We start from the raw sequence: 22,578 nt of genomic DNA, 5'->3' as shown, positions 1-22,578 counted from the left end.
CTAAACAGTCCTGGCTCTCAGCTTCTCCTCATGAGAGACACTTCAGACCCTGCAACATTGTGGTGGGCCTCTGATGGATTTACCAGAGGAGTCACAATCAAGCAATAGCCTGTTTCAGGTACACTGCAGTCTTTGTGCCCTCTTCTTTCTATGAAAGAAGTCTCTTCTTTCATAACTGTTTTAATGCTTGGTTTTTATCCAGAAAGCCAGACCTAACGGCACTAAAAACACATTAGGAAATTACTTTGAAGTAATTTCTCCACTATGTAAATTGTTGTGGCGGTTGCTGTAAATGCAGTTAAGAGTGAGAATTGTTTATCTCTGAGTAAGAGTAGTTTGTTGTCACCATAAATATATTCACATGGCACTGTTGATTGGGCAGTCAATGACTGCATTGAGTTAATGAATGTAATTACTGGTTGCTAACTGATAGAGAAATTGCTGATGAAGATCTTGAAAGTGTGGAGATTGTCTTCTTGATGGCACAAAACAGATGGAATTGTATCATGCCAGTATTCTGCAAGGTTACAGAAGACTGCCAGTATCTGACCCTATTTGTATTCTAGCTCATGCAAGCTTGTCAAAGAAATTAGAATTAAAACATGGAAAGTCAAGGCTCATATGATTATGTTCCTACAGGGACAATGAGAAGAGTGTAAGTTGAAGTTTTGCTCTGCATCACAACACTAAGGATAAAATGACAGAACCACCAAACTTTTTAAAAATAAATTTAATTTTATCTATTAGAAATATCCCCAATAAGTCCACCTTTCCACAAAGGCTTAGATTTTAAACAGAGTTCACATTTTTAAAAATTAATAAACAGCTAAATAATTTCAATATTAGATTCAGATTCTCTTTAACTGAATAAGAAAGCAAGTCAGTATCAGGTAATCAGAAGGAATAAAAATGTTTTTATACTGTCAGTTAATTTCTAAGTCATTGATATAAGCATAGAACTTCAGAGTCAAACTAAGTGGATCAAATACATGAAATCAGCACATGATCTTCAATGATTCTACAGATGCCAGCAGTATTTTAATGACTTTTGCACTGTATCCTAAGGTAAGTCAAGCCAACTGCCATACAAAACAGTTAATAAATGCTGTTTAGTTGATGAGGGTGTGTCCAGTTTCCTGATACACAGAAAAATTCAGCACTGTAAACAAGCCTTCTAATACAATCCACAGAAAACAACTGTTCACTTTATGGTTCACACTTTGAAATGCATGATTACTATAGTTTCATTGTGCTCAGGAGAAGCAGGTTTGTACCTGGACCTTTTTGCTTAATGGCTTTTGATTAGGATGCCATTTTCCGGATCATGTAGTTCAGAATACCGCCGTTGTGGAAGTAAGTGAGCTCCACATCAGTGTCAAATCTCATGATGGCATTAAAGGTTTTCCCGGTGTCCAGCTGTTAGGGTCAAAGAAAGTCATTCAAGCAGCAGAACCTTGCACATGTTATTTGACATCATAGTAAAATAAAGACTACTAGCATAGTTTTACTATCTTGAAAAATTGTGATAGAAAGCTAAAGTGAACAGGCACCAATACTTTTATCCAGACTAGACTACAGAAAGCTGCTTGAGAGGAAAGTGGTTTAAAACAAACCATAACAAACAAATTTGCATTGGCTGCCTCATTTATAACTGAGAAATTTACAGTTGACTTTGAGTGACTGGTCCAAAATACCGGATGGCTTTGTGTTAATTAAAACAGTTTGAGCATCCTGCTTTTATATCCTGTCATAGTAAATCATAGAATGGTTTGGGCTGGAAGGGACATTAAGGATCGCCTAGTTTGAACCCCTACTGCCATGAGCAGGAAACATTCCACTAGAGAAGGTTGCTCAAAGTTTTATCCAACCTGGCCTCAAGCCCTTCCAGGGAGAAGGAATCCACACAGCTTCTCTGGGCAGTAGTTCCAGTGCTTCATCTCAAATTATTCCTTGTATCTAACCTAATTCTACTCTCCTTCAGTTTAACCCCTATTAGAATAACTGTTTTAATCTCCTTCACCTTCTCAATTCTTCTCCCTATACTGAGTGAATCTGACTGCCATATGACACAGCATATGTTTTGAAAATTCAGCTCTTAGGTGTCTCATACCTTAATCTGGACATTCATCTGTGGTTGAAGTTTTTCAGGAATGATAATGGTGTAACGCTCCCGTCCAGTGAGTCCTAAAGATCCTGCATCTTCTCCAGGTAAATACTGCAGAGGAATCACTCCCATTCCTACTAGGTTGCTTCGATGAATTCTCTCATAGCTTTCAGCAAGCACAGCCTTGACACCCTGGAGAATAAACAACAGGCTGAGTTATTTCATAGTTCAGAACAGTCTTTCTGTGCTCACAAGAAGAAAATTGGTTTGTTTGTGGTACCCTCCATTTCATTTACCAGCTACTGGTACAGGTCTGTCTTGACAGCAAACTGTCCAGGATGACTTGATTGTACATTAACCTTCACACCTCCTTAAACAAGCCTGACTCAAGAAAGTAACACATTTTCTCAGGAATCCTGCATCTACTTTAACATATCTTATGCAGAGCAACACTAGTCATTTCCACTACTCCTAATTCAGTGTTGCCCTCCTATAAGCACCAGCACGCAGTTTAATTAATTTTGAAAATTTTACATGTTAATACATTTAACACTAAAACTCATTGCCAGAAAAAAAACTCCAAAAACCTAGATGAACTTAAATACCAACTCTCTTGCATATTTTTCTAATAATGCAATAAAACTTGAATCAGAGTTCTTGCTGTAAACAGTGTAAGACTGGACAGACAAAGAAAGAAACAGGTAGTTCACTGTATGTGGATCTGTATTTGGCTCCCATGGTGAAGCCATGCTAAATTTTATTTTCACTGATACTCTTCCCTTACACTTTCTAGTTTCCTTGCTAAGTGAGCTTAACAATGCTGCTGAAAGCAGACCTATGGCTTATGTGGTTACTGAAAGTGGAAGTAAAGAAATTGGCCTTTCTAGTGTGGTCTTGTGGACTTCTAGATGAAGATCAGTCAAGCCTTCCAGTCAGAACAAGATCTATTAATTTTAAATAGCTTTTGCAACTCTACTGTGTCTTTTGGAGAGAGCTGAGATTTCAAAATATCTCTTGCTATCAAAAGTGAGAATGAGCTACCCAGGATTGGTCATAAGCTAGTCTTACTGACAAATAAATGCACTGTTAACACTGTCCTCCTAGTTTACTGTAGCCACTCACCAAGAGGAATGGTCCTTTAGCAGCCCAGTCTCTGGAACTTCCTGCACCATATTCCTTCCCAGCCAGCACAATCAGTGGATGACCAGCCTGCTTGTATCTTTCTGCAGCATCAAACACGTCCAGCTGGAATAAAAATGCCAAATGCTTTGTAAAATTATTGCGAGTGGAATCACAGTTCCAGGGAAAGGAGGGAAAAAAAGTGTCTCCACATAAACAGTTGAAGCCCACAACTTCCACCAAACAGCACTTCAAGGATATTGACCATACAGCACTTTGTGCCTTCTAGTCTGATCTCACTCCCAATGCAAACCTGCACGTTCCATCGGTGCTTTTACAGTGGTTACACTCTCCACTGATGTGCCTGAAAGGACCACATTGCACAGGTACATGTGACTGCTTTCCTGAGTCAGCTCCTGCCCCCTCAATTAGCTTTACTTAAAAGGTACTGAAGTAAATTACCTAAGCTGGTAAGAAGGAAAGCCAGCAGTAATCCACTCTGTTGTCAGTGAGCCACAGTTTAGAGCAGCAGGTGTACTTACAGTTTCTCCAGAGGGGAAATGGATTGTCTGAGGTCCTTGTTTATCAATGAACTTGTTGACCAAGCGAATGTTTGCAAATGTTCCTCTGGCCATGACAGCATCATTCCCTCTGCGGGAGCCATAAGAATTAAACTCTCGAGGAGTCAAGCTATTAAGGGAAAAGAAGAAAAGAAACTGTGTTGGTTTTAGACCAAAAGCACTCTGCTCTAAATAAAGAAAGTAATAAACTGGTGTTTCTGAGGTAGGTATGTATGTAGTTCCCACCCTGGCAGCAGCATCCAGTTAGCCAATACTTCTCCTTTGAGATGTTTTGAAGCAAAAGAAAAGTAATTTACAAATAGCTACACTTTGGTCAGAAAAAACAGCTTCCATAATATTCTCAACTCTTGCCCTAGAAATAGTATCCAACAGTGAAGCAAGGATACAACTCACATTAAGTCAACAGATGCAACACAGCATTTTTCTTAATAGCTGGTGCCCAAAGATACTCATTGTTTATACTACTATAGCATCTAGAACAACGGCAGAGCACTGTGCTAAATATCTAAAAGGCAGCAAGAATCTCCGCTGCAAGTTAGAGCTACAGAAGAAAAATTTCACTTGCGAACAGAAATATGAGAACGAGGGGACACTCCACCCTAACCAGCAAACATAAATTGCACTAGAATGTGACGGAAAATTAGACTGTTTGCACTGGGCTACATCCAAACCACAGCTATGACATACAGCATCTGTTTTGCAATGCATGTAGGACTATTCAGATTTCCAAGTAACTGATAGCAGGGGGTCAGAGTCCAGAGCAGGTGGTTTTCAGTATATCACATTGTTGTAATCCATTCTCTTTCCAAAATTATTAAGTTTAGTGAGTTAGGACTTTTTATGTCAGTGCTGTTGCTCGAAACACCACTGAAGTTGCAAGAAGTGCCAAAATCAGAGAATAAAAGCATTATATTACCTGTGAAGTCTGAATAGGTCAACTTAGTAAGTCCTGGTCTTGCCTTAAGTTGAACCCCAAGTACTAAACTGACAGACTGGACACAGAAAAAGATGAACATTTTACAAGACTCCAACCAGAATAGATTTGCCTGTTATTATAGCTGCACTGAAACCTGAACTTCTGGATGTTCTTTTGTGCCTAAGAGCCTAGATATGTGAAATAGTTGCACATGCTAGAAGAAATTAATATAAAATCCATTATTGGCACTAATGAAAATGGTCATTTTGCTTTGATAGGGAGACAAATCTTGATTCCCTTTTTTATACAGGCTAGTTTTTGCAGTAAGTCATCTTCTTCCCCTATTTCCATAAAAAGGTTTTTAACCCTACAGGGATAACAGACGTACTCTACTTCTTACACTTAGTGAGAGCTGCTGAAGTAGTAGAACGACAAATGTTTTTCTTTCTTAATTTATATGTTGTCCAGGCAGCTGTCAAGGTATAGAAGTGTATGTGAACAGACAGAAGGTATGTGTGCCCGTAACATGGCATAACAGTTGTGGTTTGTTTTCTCTTCCCAATGTATGACAAGAACAATAAGCAGTGCTTACCCTCTGCTGGTCAAATAACGGGCTGCAGGACTATTTCTTGCTATGTTCCCAGCTGGAGATATGTGGTCAGTTGTCACAGAATCCCCAAAACTCAACAGGACATAAGCATCTTCTATTGTTTTCGGGGTCTGAAGAGCCAAAGTCTAAGCCATCATAAACACAAATAAAACAATTAATGTATGAAAAATAATTCCTTTACCTTTTTTAAAAAAGTGCAAATTGCAAAATAAAGTCTCCCTTTTTATACAGGTTAGGAGAAAGAAAAAACCCAACATTATTAAAAATCTTTATGTTCTTGAACAAATATGATGCCCTGGCTGTCTGCCAGTAAGCTCATGCATTAAGAAAATACAGCAGACAAAAAAAACCAGCCAAGGCTTCCCATGATACATGTATGAAAATTGAGAATTCCTAGACATATGCATGTATTCAAGTCTCCATGTACTTTTAAATGGCACTGAATTGCCAATTCAAACACTGACTATTTGGTGCAACATGCAAGCAGGGAAAACAGTGCATTTAATTTCCTGTTGTTTTTCTTCACTTGCTTTGTGACCATTTAGAAGTATTTAAATTTCAAAGGAAAAGGAGACTTTTCAAGAGCCCTGAAGTGAAAGGGAATCCTTACAATTTTGAGATTCACTAATGCCTTTGTATTAAAATTAACACAATAGCACAATTCTAACATTTAAGAACCAAGGCCTCAATAGGCTTTTATGAATCCTCTCAGGCCCCTTGAAGTGGCTTTTCTTCTCCTTCAATATGAGTCAAGATCACTGCACACTTTGGCATGATTCAAAGGGAAAGCACGTACGTACCAGACCATCAAAGAAAGGAGGAGACTTGATATAAGTAGACTTGGGATTCCAGGCATACAGTTTATCTGAAGGAGCATCTAAGGCATTCCAAGCTTTATTTACTGTCTGAAAAACATACAAAATCCTTTCATTGACTTCTAAGTTTTCAGAAGCAACATAATTACTTCAGAATCCAGGTAAAATTACAAATTAGACTTTAGCAAAAGCCTTATGTATTTCTTAGAGCACTTTGAAAAATGCACATAACCATCTACATTACTTTTAGGGGTGTTTTTTAATGATTCTGTCTATTAAAAGACTTAGGAAAATCCTAATTTCATTACAAAAGAAGATACATTCATTCCGTTTTTTGAGAATAACCTGTATTATGCACACAGGTAACACTTTATAATTGTCTATTGTATTTTTAAGTAATCTTAAGAAGCTTCCCTAACATAAAAACCATAAGAATATTTTGTTTCAAAACTTAAGATTTGCAGGAAGACTTTATCAAGTACAAGTCTTTTTTCTGACACCCATCCTGGTAGTTAATGCAAATGAATTTTATGTCAGCTGAAAAAAATCAAACATCTGTGAAGCTGGAATATTCCACCTTCTAGTATCAGCTGGGGGTGGCTGTTGAAAACACATCATCTACATGTTACATAAAAAATATCATAAGGAGCAATTTTCAAAACATGACTGTCTGAAAGAATGAATTAATTATCCAGAAGATATTTTTTTAAAAAAAAAACTCATCTAAATATCTGTCAGAACAAGAGCAAAACCTAGACATGAAAAAAGTTAATTTAATTATCATGATCGTCTTATTTATATCTTCAGAATAGCATAGTACATCAATCAAACTACTGCCAAGACGATTAATTCACCTCTATTTTTTCATAGACCTCCTTGAACATCCCAGGAATAACAAATTGACGCTCAACAGCCTGAATCTCATTTCTTGTTGGCCAGATATCTTTCAGGAAAATCTTCTTCCCCGAAGCATTTACTCCTGTATAAAACGGTATTGTCAATTTTGTTGCATATATTTTTCATTAAGAAGAAAGAAAAGTTTACCACTCTGTTCTCTTGCTATGTATTCCTTGTAACACTCACAAGACACACTTTATTTCACTTGCAAGGGTCTGACAGAAAACTGAGCCACAAACATGATAACACCTGTACATAACCTTTCTCTTGTGACTTCCAATGACCTTCCAGAATAATTTATAGAATCATTTATGCTGGAAAGGATCTTTGAAGGTCCTTGAAGGTCTTTGAAAATCAACTACCTCAGGTTGGCTCTTGAAAGACTATCACCCAGATATAACCAAAAATATGACCCTGTGGAATTAGGGGGAAGCCAAGCCAGAGCATTATTCTTTCTCCATAATCTCTGACTCTTAACAATTGTATAACTTGTCTCCCAGAGGTACTTAGTACTTTAAAGCACTTCCCTAGGACAAGCGTTCCTGAAGTGCTTAATTCCAAACAGTTTAGTTCATAAGCTGTGAAAAGAAGCACCCCAGCACTGTCTTACCTAAAGGCTCTTTCTCAAAGTCGATCCGGATGGTCCCTGCAATTGCATAGGCTATCACCAGTGGCGGGGAGGCAAGGTAGTTAGCACGGGTGTTGGGATGGACACGCCCTTCAAAATTCCTATTGCCAGACAACACACCCACTGCCACAAGGTCTCCCTTTAAGATGGAGTTTGAGACAAAGACAGGTCAGGTGCTTGCAGAATCCACACACACAGCAAGTCTGCAGAGCGTCACTGCACTGCAACAGCAATGACCAGTCACAGAACTGTCTTCTGAACAATCCCAAAACACTTCCCACAGAAAAGAATATAGACTGAATTTACTTTGTACAGAACTGAAAAGAGTAAACACACAGTGTAATACAGCTCAGAACAGCACACAGCAGAGAACAGCTAACATGAATGAGCTGCACAGGAAAAACTGCATACCTGTGTAATGGCCTCAACAACAGACTCTGGTAGGGGTCCACTATTGCCAATACATGTCATACAGCCATAACCCACCACATCAAACCTATACAAAGTATAAAAATAATGGTGAACAAAAAACTACCTTGGAGCAAGACATGTAATCACTCAGCAGATGGCAATTGTTACTTTCAGGAGAAACACTGTTTTAACAAGTGAAATGCTACTGAGAACAGCATTTTTTACATGCTTTTTACCACTGCAGTGACTGTCCATGCACACAGAATGGGAAATGTGTTACCTAGCAAGAGGAACAACAATATAGTGTCATTTACACTGTTTCTAAACAATTAGTCTTTAAAATAACCCATTCTCATGCTTAAGAACATAAGTCTTCAAGAAGTTACAGCAGGCCTTCATCATTGGTACAAAGCCAGCCAGCACAACAGCAATGTGTTCACTCATGCAGGATCACACCATAAGGTACCTGCAATATCTTTTAAGCTGTAGAGAAACAGTTATTCTATTGCCTCACTTGTTGACAATGCTTTTAGTTAAGCAGCCACAGGACAACAGTAAGAAAAGCACTCCTACCCTAGCTGAGAAAGGTAACGCATAACTCCACTCTCCCTCAGATAGTAAGTGACAACCCCGCTTCCTGGGGACAGGCTGGTTTTAATGTATGGCTTCACTGTCAAACCAGCTTCAACAGCTTTCTTAGCAAGCAGTCCTGAAAAATACAGAGGATAGTTGCAGATTTTCCTGGAAGTGAGACAGTTTGGTGGATTAGCATGTTAGGAGAGATATCATTAAATAACTGGGAACAGAAAAGGCATCAGCAATGAAATGGTACAGCAAGCCAACAACACTAATTCCATGACAACCAGTTAGAGGACAAGTGCTCTGTTGAACTGTACATCCAGCCTGCAATTTCTGTTCCACTAGAAAATTGGTGGAAGTTCCATTTAGTAAGATGCACTCACTGGGGTTGCAAGAAGACATTCAAAATTCAGAGCACTATTTGTAAGACAGATGTCTCACAAAAAATACAATGAAGGTCTGTTAAGTTCCCACTTACCATGGTGTAGTAACCAGAGAAGAAACAACTGCCAGCATAGGACTTGCTGCCCTCAGGAGCCAAAGGCTATGAGAGCACCAATGCTGGCCCTTGCCACAAACAAGACATCTCAAAATCCACAGCTTGTTGCACAAGTTTTACTTGTTGCTGTTTTACTAGTCCTGAATTTGTAATATGCATGGAGATATTTCAGTGGAAGGTCTTACTAGACACACATTTATCCTGAATATTCCTTTGAAATAAATTGTCCATACTGAGATGCATGTTCAGAGAACAAGTCCTCTCCAGTTCTTTTCCAGGATGAACATAAAAGAAGCAGCAGATAGGTAAACTATGCAAAACTTCACATTCCCATGCTTCATTTTCCCCCTCACACATGACATTCATTTAGATAAGAAAACAGACATAAGCTGTGCTTTGACCCAACATGATCTCCAACAGGAAGATGCCATCAAACTGGTTTGTCTTTGCCAGCTGTCTGGCACCTTTGTGAGACATGACCTGGACCATGACACTTTTAAGTGTTGTGTGAGATGGCTTACACGTGGATTTAAAGAAGCTGTCCTATTCCTGAAGTTGTTAAGGGTCCTTAGCTACTACAGGAATCTGCAGAAACTGGAGTTCTTGGATACTTCTGCAAATGAGACCATGAACAGTTATCCTAGGAACTAGACTTTGACAACCAACTGTTTGAAAGTGTTGGCCTCTCTCTTGCTGTTTCTACCAGTTCTGAAAAGATAGCACAGTCAAACTCTCAAAGTTGGCAAGGAAATGCCAGAACTTCAGCTCCTCTGAGCAACCTTAATCCAACATATTTTTAAGGTCAGATTAGGCTGTCAAAGTTCCTACAGTACATACCCAGTACCCCCACAGACACACAGCCCCTGCAGAGTGCACAGGATAGATAGCAGTAGTTTGAAACAACTGCTCATATCCTGGATTTTTTTAGCTTGGTTACTTAATTGGGAACATTGTATGTTTATTTACTTTTATGTGAAACTTCATCCTGAAAGCCAAACTATTGTGCTTCTTGTGGGTATTCTCAACACTGCTGTTTATCAACAGTTATCAGAGACTGACAGAATTACTTGTTCCTTCCTTGTCAAGGTCAAAACATAAATGCTGCTGTACAGAAAGGCAGCAAAGGTGACAGTAGCCACTAAATTTGAGTACATACACCAAAATCCTTACGACTACATTCTTGAGGGTGCTGTGCATCACATAGTAGTGAATGCATACAAAGTGCATTCAGTATCCCTACTGCTTCAGAGAAGGCCAAAAATGCATATCATTAGCCTGGGAGCCAAACATTAGAGGAAACTATCCTCAACAGGCACAACTGAGGGATACATCCACCTAGAACTAAGGGAATAGGCAAGGCAAACACAGTCTGCCTGGAGAAAACCTACTTCTTGATCCTTGGAAGAGAGAAATACAGGTATATCTCTGTGATAATGCAGAATGCATACCTGAGGAAAGAGGTATGCTGCTCTGGCTGTCCTGTTAAAGGCAAGTGGATTAGGACACCTTGTTCAACTCTGAACTCAATTCAATTCCTCTCAAAGTGGTAAGAAAATGAGCAGGTCTCTCCTCTGCTTCTCCTTTGCCCCACATCTCTTAGTTTATGAGGGACTTTGAACCTGTTGCTAGAGTTTAAATGACCATTGGCCTGGGAGGGGGTGAACTGCTGGTATGTAAAGTATGCAAATATAGATGCTAGTCTAAAAGCAAGTGATAAATATCACATAAAAAAGCCAAACACAAAGTGACTGTTGATAGAGACTGTTGACAGCCCAAAAGCTTCCCAGTACCACACAGGAACAAATAGAATTTATATTACTTTAACCAGGAAGTAATCCTCTCTGGTGAAGGACCTTTGTACTGCCCAGTGCACATCCCTTCTGACCTTTGTAGGAATGAAGTCTGCATCACATGAACAGTCTGACAGACTAGCCAGCAATCATCATACAGAGACAGATACCATCTATGTATAAGTTTGCAGAGGAGAGAAATAAATATGCAAACATGTAGCCAAGTGCCTGGGAACTGGACCAAACTTGTTCAGTATAGACTGAACCCTTTGAGCTGACATTCTGCTTTCCTATTTTGCTGCCAGAAGCACACATTAGGAATGACAAATTTTCTGACTAGTAACATTAAAAATGAACTATCTCCTGACACAAAATTTTATACAACCAAGTCAGACTAACTGTTCTGTAGTGGTGCATACCAAGCTCACCTCTGCCTTTCTCTTGGATGTAGTTAAGATGTAAATGAAAAGGCTCAAAGCTGGCAATCCCTGAGAATACGATTTGCTTCTTTACTCACACCTACCATGTCCCCAGACTCTTGCAACAACTTCAGAGGACAACCTCTAGCTAAATGTGTGTTCCTCACTCTGCTGACAGTTCAGAGCACCTTCAGACTTGCCCCAAAAGACCATTCTTCACTGTCCCTCTTCTGGCTCTGACTTTCAATAGCCTCTTCTTATCTCCATATATCAGCTTCTGTGCATTTGGAAAACTGTCAAAAGTGTTGCTTAATTAAGTCCCAGCTTTCCTTGCAGAAAAGACAGGAAAAATACATTTTTGTCAACCTACATTTCTAGCTACCACTTCTGTATGTCCTTTGCTACCCTTAGAAACTAAGCTCAGTTTTAACACTCCAAATCACAAAACCAGCACTGTACACCTTGAATTACATCAGTGTTGTTGTCATCTTTAGGACACACATTCAGAGCCAAAGAGAAACTACTGCACATTAGGCAAATCAGCTTACCTGCACCCAACATAACTGAAGGATTACTGGTGTTTGTACAGCTTGTAATGGCAGCAATCACTACTGAACCGTGAGCAAGCTCGAAGTCATGGCCCTCAAAATTAAATTTGACTATGCTGTTGTGTCGGTCTGGTGCAATTTGGAATCCCTTGAATCCTTGCTGTAGGAGGAGAAAATAAGAATCAAAATGAGTGGTTTACATAAACATTTTAACTGAACATTAGTATGAGCTGTTTTTTCACCAATGAAAATCATCTGTTAGTCACATCCATGCTTGTGCTTTTAGGTCTGATGGTGAAGGCTTGCATCTCTGGCCAACCAACACGGTGGACAAAAATTATTTTTTCTGGAGTTTCTCCTCTTCTATATTTACAGGTAAAACAGGCAGCCTTTGCAGCAGAACATGTTTTTATTTTTTTCCAGCATGAATGTATCCTTCTTCAGATTTCTCAGACGTTTCTTACTCCTAGATGTTACAGATTCCTGATCACACATAGTCTTAGCACACAATCTAGTCCTGAGATTTTAGCATAACATGTAAGATTTTTAAACCAGGATTATCAAATGTATACCAGCTTGCATGTATACCAGGAGCTGATTTGAGAGGCAAAGGTCTGATAGTTGGAAAAAAACCAAAGAGCAAGTAGGCACTGTTCATGCCATGAAAAATTACATTTAGATATCTGAAAGTATAAGATCACCTAATGGAGTTTGGAAAATGTAACAAACCAAGAATTATTGGGAACTGCCGTAATTTAGATTTCTTTTACATCACTGGAGTTCTGTAATGCCTTTAACAAGGATGATTACTATATCAGGTAAAGATTCAAACTGATTTAGAAAACTAAAGTATCCAGGAATATTCATTCAAATATAAATCTAGCGCCTTTTTCAATGACCACTTCTGACTGAATGATGCAGCATGTAGTCATTGTTTTCTGTCTTTACCACCAACATCCAAGAGTCACAGAGACACATGTAGTTCTGCTCTGATGAACAGATTCAATACTTAGTGCAAAATTACATCGTGGATTCAGGGCATAACCTGCTTGGAATGCTTGAAGAGCTGAAGAGCTGGGTAGTTATCTCAAAACTCAGTGCAGTAGGTATTTTGTTCCCTCTATTAACAACCCCCCATTGTGGCAGAGTTCAGAAATCTCTAATCCATGTCAAAATTGTGTTAGGCCTAAGATCAGAAAGAAATACTACTCCAATAGGGCATGAACACTTGCATGCAAGAGTAGCAACATCACAATTTTAAACTACCTGTTGCTTCTGTCACCTTCGAAACTGCAGTCAAATATCCTCATTTATTTTTCAGTAGGCAAACAAACAACACAAAACCCCAGAACGTAGTTCCTGGACACCAGACAGCTTTTAGAAGCATGAATTAGTTTGTTTGCCCAAATGTTCCCAGTCCCTACCTTGGCTCCCAGACAAGTCTCAAAGTCCTTCTTCATATCTGACACAGCAACTTTGTCCTGAGGTCTTTTTGGTCCACTGCAGCAAGGCACAACAGTATGGAGATCCAACTCGACAACCTGGTCAAGTAAGATAAGTAGAGAGTGGTTGGGCACTGCCTGATAAGTAGAAGTCAGGTAAGCTACAGGTATGCTTACCTCTGCTGTTGAATCAATGCTAAGTCTGCACATCATTATTTGCAGAAATTATTGAAGATGCACGAGAATGGGAAGATCAGAAGAAAAGGAACACTTCTAATTTTAGATGCTGCCAGCTCACAGGTACGGCTATCAAAAGTACTAAAGTTACTGAAAAACCCAATGTAACTAAAGCATCTAAGCATTATAAATTATTTTTTAATTTGTCTTTTCACGTGCCAGAAACAGGTTAAAAAAATGATGTGAAGAAATACTGGAACTGATACAAAACAAAGCAGCCTATTCATCTATTCCTCACCGATTTTCCAACTTCGTTTTCTTAATGTGCTACATCCTTCCAAATCTATTAAGATTTTTGAATAATCATGCAGACTCAAACACAAGTTACAAGATAAAATTTTACAGCAGATAAAACCAGGAATATTGAGTTCCTGGACACAGAGTAAGATCTTAATTGTCTTGCACAGGACATTACTTGTGTGCTCTGTGGTTACCACACAGGGCTTCTAAGGGTCCTGATTCACACAGTAAAATAACTGGTTGAACAGAAAAAAACTGCAAACAGGGCTTACACACACAACATCCACATTATTTCCATAGCTGCTCTTCAGAGTATCCTTCCGTCTGGAAGGACTTCTCAAAGCTCCATCAAACAAACTGAAAATCTGCCCCAGCTGGAGGTCATCTGAGAGCCAATCTATACCTACACCCAAGTTTTCACACCTGAAGAGCCAACTGACTCATTCCACTGAGCCTTAAAATAAGACAGCTGTGCAGACCAAAGCAAAGGACAAGGAATTCCTTGACTATTTCTTAGTTTCTGTGAAAAACAGACAATTGTCACAATAAAATAGGACAGGACATAAAGCAAGGAGACAGCAAACAGAGTAGTTTCTAACCTGTGTGAAGTCTGGATCCTGAGAAGAGTTCTTGAAATCTCTTAGCATTCCCACAGCCTCAAGATACCTTTTTGTGCACATAACCTTCTCTTTGTCGCGGCCTAAAATGAAAGCCAGATACAGCAAAACCAAAATGCAAGTGAAACAGAGGAACCACCATTTGACAGAACAAAAAAAAAGTGCATAACAATAGCACTACAAGACCCTTTCAAGGCAAATATTAGAGATTCACTAAAACCAAACCAATTGAGCAGACTTAGTGGCTTTTGCAGAACAAAATCTTAGCTTCCTATTTCTGTCACCTGGAAAATCTAGATTCAGATTTTTGGCAGGCTGCCATAAATCCAACAATCAGCTCTTCCTAAACATGCATCCTAAGTGCAAAAACTAGTCTCAGTAAGTACCAATACCAATAAAATACCAATAAAAAAATGAACTGAGGCGCAGAAGGCTTCACCTGATTCAATCCCACTGGCAATGTCATATAGACCTGGCATCCTTTCAATTGCCTCTTAACTTGTGGTGTCTTCTTATACTCACCAGTTTGCATCAGGTACCCAATGCTAATATCATCCACTGGAAAATAGGCAGCTGTTGCTCCGTACTCTGGACACATATTGGCAATGGTGGCTCGGTCAGCAATCGACAGCTGGGCAACACCAGGACCAAAAAACTCCACAAATTTACCCACTACTCCAACTTGGCGAAGATGCTGTTATAAAAATACAGTATCTGTGTCATTGTCATGTGTCAAATGACATTAGCATGTCTGTTATGAAATCCAGCTTCTGACTCAGAGAAATCTCTTGTGAAGATTTCTACAGCCATTTGAAACCAGGAAGCTTTTGCTAAACTAAATCATGAAGATGAGGACACTGAGATGTAGAGTTTCAGTAATAAGGTACAACATGGCACCGTATTTCTTCTAAAACTTGATCTTCCTTTAAATTAAACTAGACTGTCTTACAATTGTATTTTTCCCAACGTGATGTTCTAAGAGGAAGAAAACTGTGTGGGGACTCTCCACACAGGAAGCCCAGGAAGATGGAAAAATAGGGAGAACCAACTGCACCAGTACATGAGTCAAACTGAACATACACAACATTTGAATAAAATTATGAGAAAAATGTTGGCTTTCCCCTTTTTAAGGTGTCTCTGTAGACAGCATTCAATGCTGACCTTCTGTACCAGATTTCTGACTTCCAACAACACTAATGCTGACCCAGCAATACTCTTAATTCAGTGACAATGCACAGAGTGACTAAACATATTATAAACATATTACAAGAATCAAACACCTGCACATAGAAGAAATAAGACTGCAATGCTTACTGTCTGGTTTCCAGATTTTATATTGCCTTATTTTAAGTGGTGACCTCAAAAAACAAGTCATCAGGGATTTTTTGAGGCAGAGGAAAAACCACTGTTGCTCCAAAACACTACTCAATTCCAAAATATCCTAACATATATATTGTGTGGCTTCTGGGAAACAGATTTGCCTAGAAAGTTGTCCTTAATGAGTTGAATTCAATCCACAGACAGTGATAAAGCCTTTTAAAAATTCAAAATTACTACCTGGAAGCACACATAGGGTTCTTACACATTCTGTACAGTGGCTCTGTCCTACAGAATGTGTTTCTCTCTTAGCAGTAATATCAAAATATCAAATCTTGGTAATTTACCTTGGTAATGGTGAGCACAATGTCAGTGGATGTTACCAGTGGCTGAGGATTTCCTACCAGCTTATAGCCAACCACCTCAGGAAGGACCATGCTGATGGGCTGTCCCAACATCACCGCTTCTGCTTCAATGCCACCCACACCTGCACACAACAGGAGGACACAATGTGACTATTCAGAAACATACTAACACATCAGATAAACTCATGAAGCCAATTGCCTGATGAGTTGTGAAAGTGGAGAGAAAGCAGAGAGTCTGAGTCTTCTCCTAAGAGGCATTCCTCATCTCGCTACTGTTCCTGCAAGGTTGGGGTTTTAATTTCATTTTGTTCCATATTTTCATCCTTGCTCCTAAGCCATTAGATGGGATATTAGGTGAATCTAAGTAACTTACTCTAAGGATGGCTAACTTTTACAATAACAGATGTAAAATTTTTATTTAATATCTCAAACATGTAACGCAACAAACCAAGAACCACTGACATGGCACTGAATATGTGCTATGCGTGAAACATATGCAGACCATGATTGTTAGTCACCAAACAAAAAATCAGAAATTATTTTGAAAGAAAGAAATGTTACTAATGAATGCTAACATAAAAGGTACTTTTTAAGACAGAAATATCTTCCCTTATGTCCACTATGTTTCAAAAGGGTTTGGGAATATGTAGGTGGGAACTGCTGCATAAGCACAACTTCACTATCAGAATTCCAGCTACTACTTAATATTGCTGATTTATTAAGGTAACATATTAAGATGTCAGTCATATGCAATCTAACAAAGCCATGATGTTTATTATCTAGCAACTTAGCATTAAGCACCTGAACCATTAAGCAGTTTTACAACTTTCTGCCTGTAGAAAGTCCCTCGTATATTTATATTCTTCTCTAAAATCTCCTTCTACCTTTTGTTTAGCTTAATGAATACTAGGCTAGAAAAAACTGCCTGTAATAGCTGCTTATGAATGCCAAATCACTACTCCAATCCTTCTTCCCACGTAACCCAAGAATGGTTCTGAAAAATAATTTCTGATTTCTTTCATTCAAAAAAATATACCTCTGTTAATTTAAAAGATAATGCTGTGACAGATCCAGTCATGTGCCTTCTTTCACTGGGCATTGATTAATTTTTAAACATTCAATTAAGTTGAAAAAACTGACCGACTACCACTGACAGTCACAAACCAAGTTCAACAACACCAGTCTCTGGAAAAAATGTTGGATCCAAGAATATGTATTTTGAGCCCATACGCTATAGACTGTATCCAGCAATACTTTCCATATTCTGGAGAAAAATTGAGGCTAAGAGTCACACTTTTCCAGGCAGCTTTTAGTGCTATAACTTCATCTAAATCATATGCTCCATGCATATGCTGCAACCACACACAGAATAAGAGATGTGTCTAATCCCAAAGATGTCATGTTTTAGATGCATTGAACTTTTTTACCTTTGTATTCTAAGCCAGGAACTCTTTCACCCTTGATTCAGAAAGTCTCACTCAACCAATACTGCTGAAGTACAATAGGTGAGGTGGTTTATTAAAATCAAAAAGTCCTACCGCATGTGGTGCTCAGAATTTCACAAGCACATTCATGAACAGCTAACAAATACTCTTTAAAAACACAGTGTGTTCCATATTCGTACAACAGCTCTTTCAGTAGTACTCCTATCACCACATCACAGGAAAATAAAGGCTCAGCTGAAGTCTTTACTACTGTATGGTATGACCACAAATACTTCCGCTCCATAGTTACCTATTTATTCAATAATTCAAGCACTTCAGTTCACCACCACAAGGAAAAATAAATTATTTATATCTATTCCTGTAACAAATATTGTGCAGAGTACTGGTATTAGAACTTCACAGTTCTGTTTTGCATAATGTCCTCTCCAACCATATTTAAGTCACTCAGATTTAATTTTCATCACCTTTCACCTAATGGATTTGTACTGCAATACTTTTTGGATAATCCAACACTTTTAAAGTAGACAAGTGACACAAGAAAAATTGGATGGTCAGTGATACTTCAATTCTCTTTTTTTATTTATTTATTTTTTATTTTTTATTTAATATTTTCCTTATCTATTTCCTTGTCATTTAAATGCAGAATAGAAAAGAATATATTTAAAAAACCCAAACAAAGCCAACAACACTTGTAGCAGAAATCATCTGAGGCAGAGATCAGAAAGGGGAGCTTAGTTACAAAGTCTTATATAACTGTAAGAGACCTTATCAGGTTACTTGCATTTGGGGTTAGGCTATGTAACTGTGTCTAGCTGGCACAGAGATCACTTTTCTTCACAGCAGCCCATACAATGCCATGTTTTAGATTTGTGACCGAATCGGTGTTGACAGCACACCAGAGTTTTAGCTATTGCTAAGCAGTCCTTACACAGCATCAATGCTTTTTGTTTCTCACCCTGCCCCTCAGCAAGTAAGCTGGGGTGGGAAAAACACTCAGAGGTACAGCCAGGACAGCTGATGAGAGTGGAACAATGACATATTCCATGCCATAAAACACCAGGCTCATCACCAGTCGGGGAGGTGGGCTTTCCAAAGTAGCCACTGCCCAGGGACTGGCTGGGCTTTGGTGTGCTGACTGGAGCTGGCGGCTGACTGTCTTCGCATCACTTCTTTCATTTCCTTTCACTGCACTCACCCCTCTTCACTTAAACTGTCTTTGTCTCTACCCATTACTTTAATCTTGCATTTGGGCTAACAGTTGTCTTCCCCCATTGTGCTAGCAGGAGGAGGGAGGAAGTGATAAGGTAGGGGTGATCTGCCAACCAGGATCAACTCACCAGAGCCCAAAACACAGCACCCTGAGCCAAGAGACTGCTTGTGATACACTGCTGTACATACCCCAGCCAAGCACTCCCAAGCCATCTATCATGGTGGTGTGCGAGTCAGTGCCAACCACGCTGTCTGGATAGTAGTAGCCATCCTGATCCATCACCACTCTTGCCAAGTACTCCAGGTTCACTTGGTGGATGATCCCAGAGCCCGGTGGAATAATCCTCAAGTTTTTAAAAGCTTGAGAGCCCCACTGAAACAAAAGGAATTAGAGTAAAATGTTTTCAACATGAGCACTGAAAGAACTTTCATCCACTGAACTTTTCTCCATGTAAATAAGATTATTTTTGTTGGTACCTTTAAGAATTCAAATCTTTCTTTGTTCCTTTCAAATTCCAGGTCCTGATTTTTTTGCAAGCTGTCTGGCCTGCAAATGAAAATAATCAGCTGTCAGAACCAAAATTACCATGTGAATTTTGTATCTAGTCAAAGGTTGAAAGAAAAAAAGATTCACTAGCTAACGTGAATGCTGATCCTTGCACCATTTCAACATCACTACAGGCAACCAATGAAAAGGATTTAAGAAATCTTAAGAGATAATACCTGAACTCTGCTTCACATGTAAATACTAATCTGCATTTGGCAGGCCTAAATGTTGTAGCCTGAGAAAAGCAACACTGCGTGTTAGAGAAATGTGACTTTTCCAACTAAATCAGAAGGAATCAGCAAGGTAGTAAAGGAAACCGGAACACAACTGTCCTGCAACTTCATTTGTTGTCACTATGATAGAGTGCTGCCTTGAAGCCTCTGTGTTTCAAAACAGAGTTAACAAAATCTTCAATCAGCTGCCTAAGTTAGGACGGCAGACTTTGAAAGAACTGAAGCATAAATCCAGCCAATGTTCTCTACATGTGAGAAAAATCTCTATTTTCTTGCATATGTTAATGAGCCTAATAGAAATAAAATAAGGCTGTGACAAAAAATAATGATTAGTAACAGCATGCCAAAAAACTTCAAGGTGGAAGGAAACCACCATAAAACATGTGATTGCAGGATCTGTTTGGAAGATTAGTTCATATTTATGTACCTTGGAGGGCAGAAGGACCTGTATACAGAGGTCTTTTATTTCACTGTAGGTCTAGTGAATCCTAGAAAGTTTTGTGTCTTTGTCCTCAGCATGTTGAGGACTGAATAGCCTTATGTTTCTTTCCAGAACTCATAGAGGCTGTAGTAGACAGTATCTCATGCTCTTCTGCTTGTAGGCACTGAAGCAAAAAGCAGTTCCTCAGAACTGAGCCTAGTGTAGATCACCTCTATTCTTAGAGAAGTGAGAAAGAAAGGAAATATTCTCATACATCCTTTCTAAAAACCCTTATGGGGTCAAAAGAGTGCACATGGGAAAAAATGCCATTTCTGAGCAATTAATAATAATGCAGCATTATTAAAGAGAAGTACAATAAACACAGGCCTGGAATGAGTCTGTTTCTATCAACAGTTTAGTACAGGCTTTTGCTGCTGAGAGATACACCACAGATAGAGAAAATTCTTCCCCCAGCTCACCACAGCTGATAGAACAGTCCAACTTTAAAATTTCCCAATATCTGGAATGTTGTAGCACAAATGCTAACAGTATCACCAATAGAACTACCTTGATGACCAGTAACTGGCTTCAGTTTACTTACTACCATTAAGAAGTAAAGAGTGATTTTTTTTTCTTACTGTCTGTTAAAATCAACCTGGATGGAGTGATCTATCACAAGATCAGCAGGACAGATAGGATTTATTTTTTCAGGGTCCCCACCAAGTTTCTTCACAGCATCACGCATTGCAGCAAAGTCAACCACAGCAGGCACACCACTACAAGAGAAATAAAATGGGCAAGGTGAAACAATTTGGAAAAGAGAAAAAAAAAAACAAAAAAAACCAAACCAAAACAAACACCAACCAACAATCCTGAGATACAGAACAGACAGCTACTGTCAAATACAAAGCAAACTGCACTCCTCCATTTTCACTACAAACAAATAATGAGTAGCAACCAGAACTTCTGGCATTTCAACACTTGACTTGTCTAAGAGATCATGCACTTTTCAATATTTCTTTTAACACAGCTTCTGGTGCTTCTCTGCACACACATTCTGAGTTTTCTACTGAGGTATATTCTACCATAACATCTTCAACCAGCTTGGAAAACCCTCTTACATACTTGCTTATCTGATTTTGCTGGCTGCTAAAACAGAGAGTTCTCTGATGTGCTCATAAGGAGTTGGCATCAATGAGCAACTCACTGAAAAAACTGCATTTCTGTAAGAGCATCCAAAAGCCATGAAGCTTTATGTTTTTAACTCTGACCATAAGGAAGTTACTAAATATTTTTTAAATATCAGAAACTATGCAACAACAGCAGTAAAAGGTTTTTTAGTTCCTACTGAATTTTACCTTGAAAATCCTGAATAATTAACAAAAAATAAACAGGAAAAAGGATCCACATTATCTAAACTGGACACAATTAATTGATATTGTTCAGCAGTTTGACATTCCAGGATAAGATTTTTATAAGAAAAATAGGACATACTGTGTTATTCTATCTGTGGGAATTTGAGGGAGGGAAGGTAGGAAGAAAACAGCAGAAGAATTATTTTGCCAACTTATGAATGTTATACAATTAATATGGAACAGACACAATATCCTTCTACCGTCTTAGAACAACTCAAGATAAATACAGAATAATCCTAACTAGGAAGGTAGATAATTCTAAATCAGGACAACCTAAATGTAACTGCTGCATGGCTTTTGGAGAGTTGCCAAAGCTGCCTTTTTCAAAAAGGTCCTCAGAGGCCTGTCCAAGAGCTCATTTTCCAGGAATGCAGTTGCTCTGCAGACTTATAGCCACTTTTTTAAAACTCAGCAGGAGTAGGGGGCAAGAAAGAAGAGCAGTAAGAGATGGAACAATGTTTGCTTGAAAGTTCAGCTGCCTCTCTGCTCCAGTTTTTCAAAACACTAACAACAGCTAGTGGATGAAAAATAGCTAGGAAATCAGCACTTCTTTCATTTGAAGTTTTGCCATTTTTTTCTAATGTCCTTAAGTTGAGCTGTACGGGTCTCTAGCATTTCAAAAACCTCTGTGAAAATGCATAAGAGAGGTTATGACAGCTAAGACGCTACCATTGAGGAAGAAAATCAACTGGCAGCATAGCTGCACTGGGCTTACCATGGATGTACTAAAATATTTTATAAAGACAGAGTGCAAAGATACAACAAACAGCGAACAGACTTGCAAGTCCAATCTGTATTAGAACAATTAGGTGCTATTGTTCCACCTGAAAATTTACTTTCTTACATTGAACAAGGACTATTATATTATTATTACTGACACCTGAGGACTCACTGCAATAACAAGGCCCAGTTTTTAGAGTCCATTAGGTAGGAATCTCAATTTGCATTTCTGGGAAAAATAATATACTCATTTTTTCAACAGCAGAGAAGTCTTTAAAAATATATTTATAATAACACTGATTTAGAAGAGGAAGAAACTATGTGGATTATAAATGAGAACTGAAATAGGTAGAAAATTAAAAGCAAGAGCCCCTGGGGAACAAAAACAAACAAAAAACCCCAACCAAATAAAAGAGAGAGGGGGGGGGGGGGGGGGGGGGGGGAAAATTTTTCC

At 38.8% G+C, this 22,578-nt stretch overlaps 1 protein-coding gene across 1 annotated transcript in view; it reads right to left on the bottom strand.

The window, feature by feature from the left end:
* Positions 1–715: 715 nt before the first annotated feature.
* The window catches only part of ACO1 (aconitase 1), a 35,937-nt gene continuing 14,074 nt past the window's right edge, over positions 716–22,578 (bottom strand). The window contains exons 4-21 of the mRNA XM_041486396.1: positions 20,628–20,765; positions 19,266–19,335; positions 18,978–19,161; positions 16,117–16,256; positions 14,975–15,146; positions 14,435–14,535; positions 13,341–13,457; positions 11,917–12,076; positions 8,655–8,790; positions 8,082–8,166; positions 7,653–7,809; positions 7,000–7,124; positions 6,131–6,235; positions 5,313–5,455; positions 3,766–3,913; positions 3,227–3,349; positions 2,111–2,296; positions 716–1,416 (exon numbers count right to left, since the gene is read on the bottom strand). Of these exons, the coding sequence (XP_041342330.1) occupies positions 1,303–1,416; positions 2,111–2,296; positions 3,227–3,349; positions 3,766–3,913; positions 5,313–5,455; positions 6,131–6,235; positions 7,000–7,124; positions 7,653–7,809; positions 8,082–8,166; positions 8,655–8,790; positions 11,917–12,076; positions 13,341–13,457; positions 14,435–14,535; positions 14,975–15,146; positions 16,117–16,256; positions 18,978–19,161; positions 19,266–19,335; positions 20,628–20,765 (2,404 nt within the window). The 3' untranslated portion in view covers positions 716–1,302. The remainder of the gene's footprint in view (positions 1,417–2,110; positions 2,297–3,226; positions 3,350–3,765; positions 3,914–5,312; positions 5,456–6,130; positions 6,236–6,999; positions 7,125–7,652; positions 7,810–8,081; positions 8,167–8,654; positions 8,791–11,916; positions 12,077–13,340; positions 13,458–14,434; positions 14,536–14,974; positions 15,147–16,116; positions 16,257–18,977; positions 19,162–19,265; positions 19,336–20,627; positions 20,766–22,578) is intronic.

This window comes from Pyrgilauda ruficollis, unplaced genomic scaffold, assembly GCF_017590135.1.
Source record: "Pyrgilauda ruficollis isolate IOZ18807 unplaced genomic scaffold, ASM1759013v1 scaffold76, whole genome shotgun sequence".
NCBI classification, from domain to species: domain Eukaryota; kingdom Metazoa; phylum Chordata; class Aves; order Passeriformes; family Passeridae; genus Pyrgilauda; species Pyrgilauda ruficollis.
This window is presented reverse-complemented; position numbering and strand designations above follow the sequence as displayed.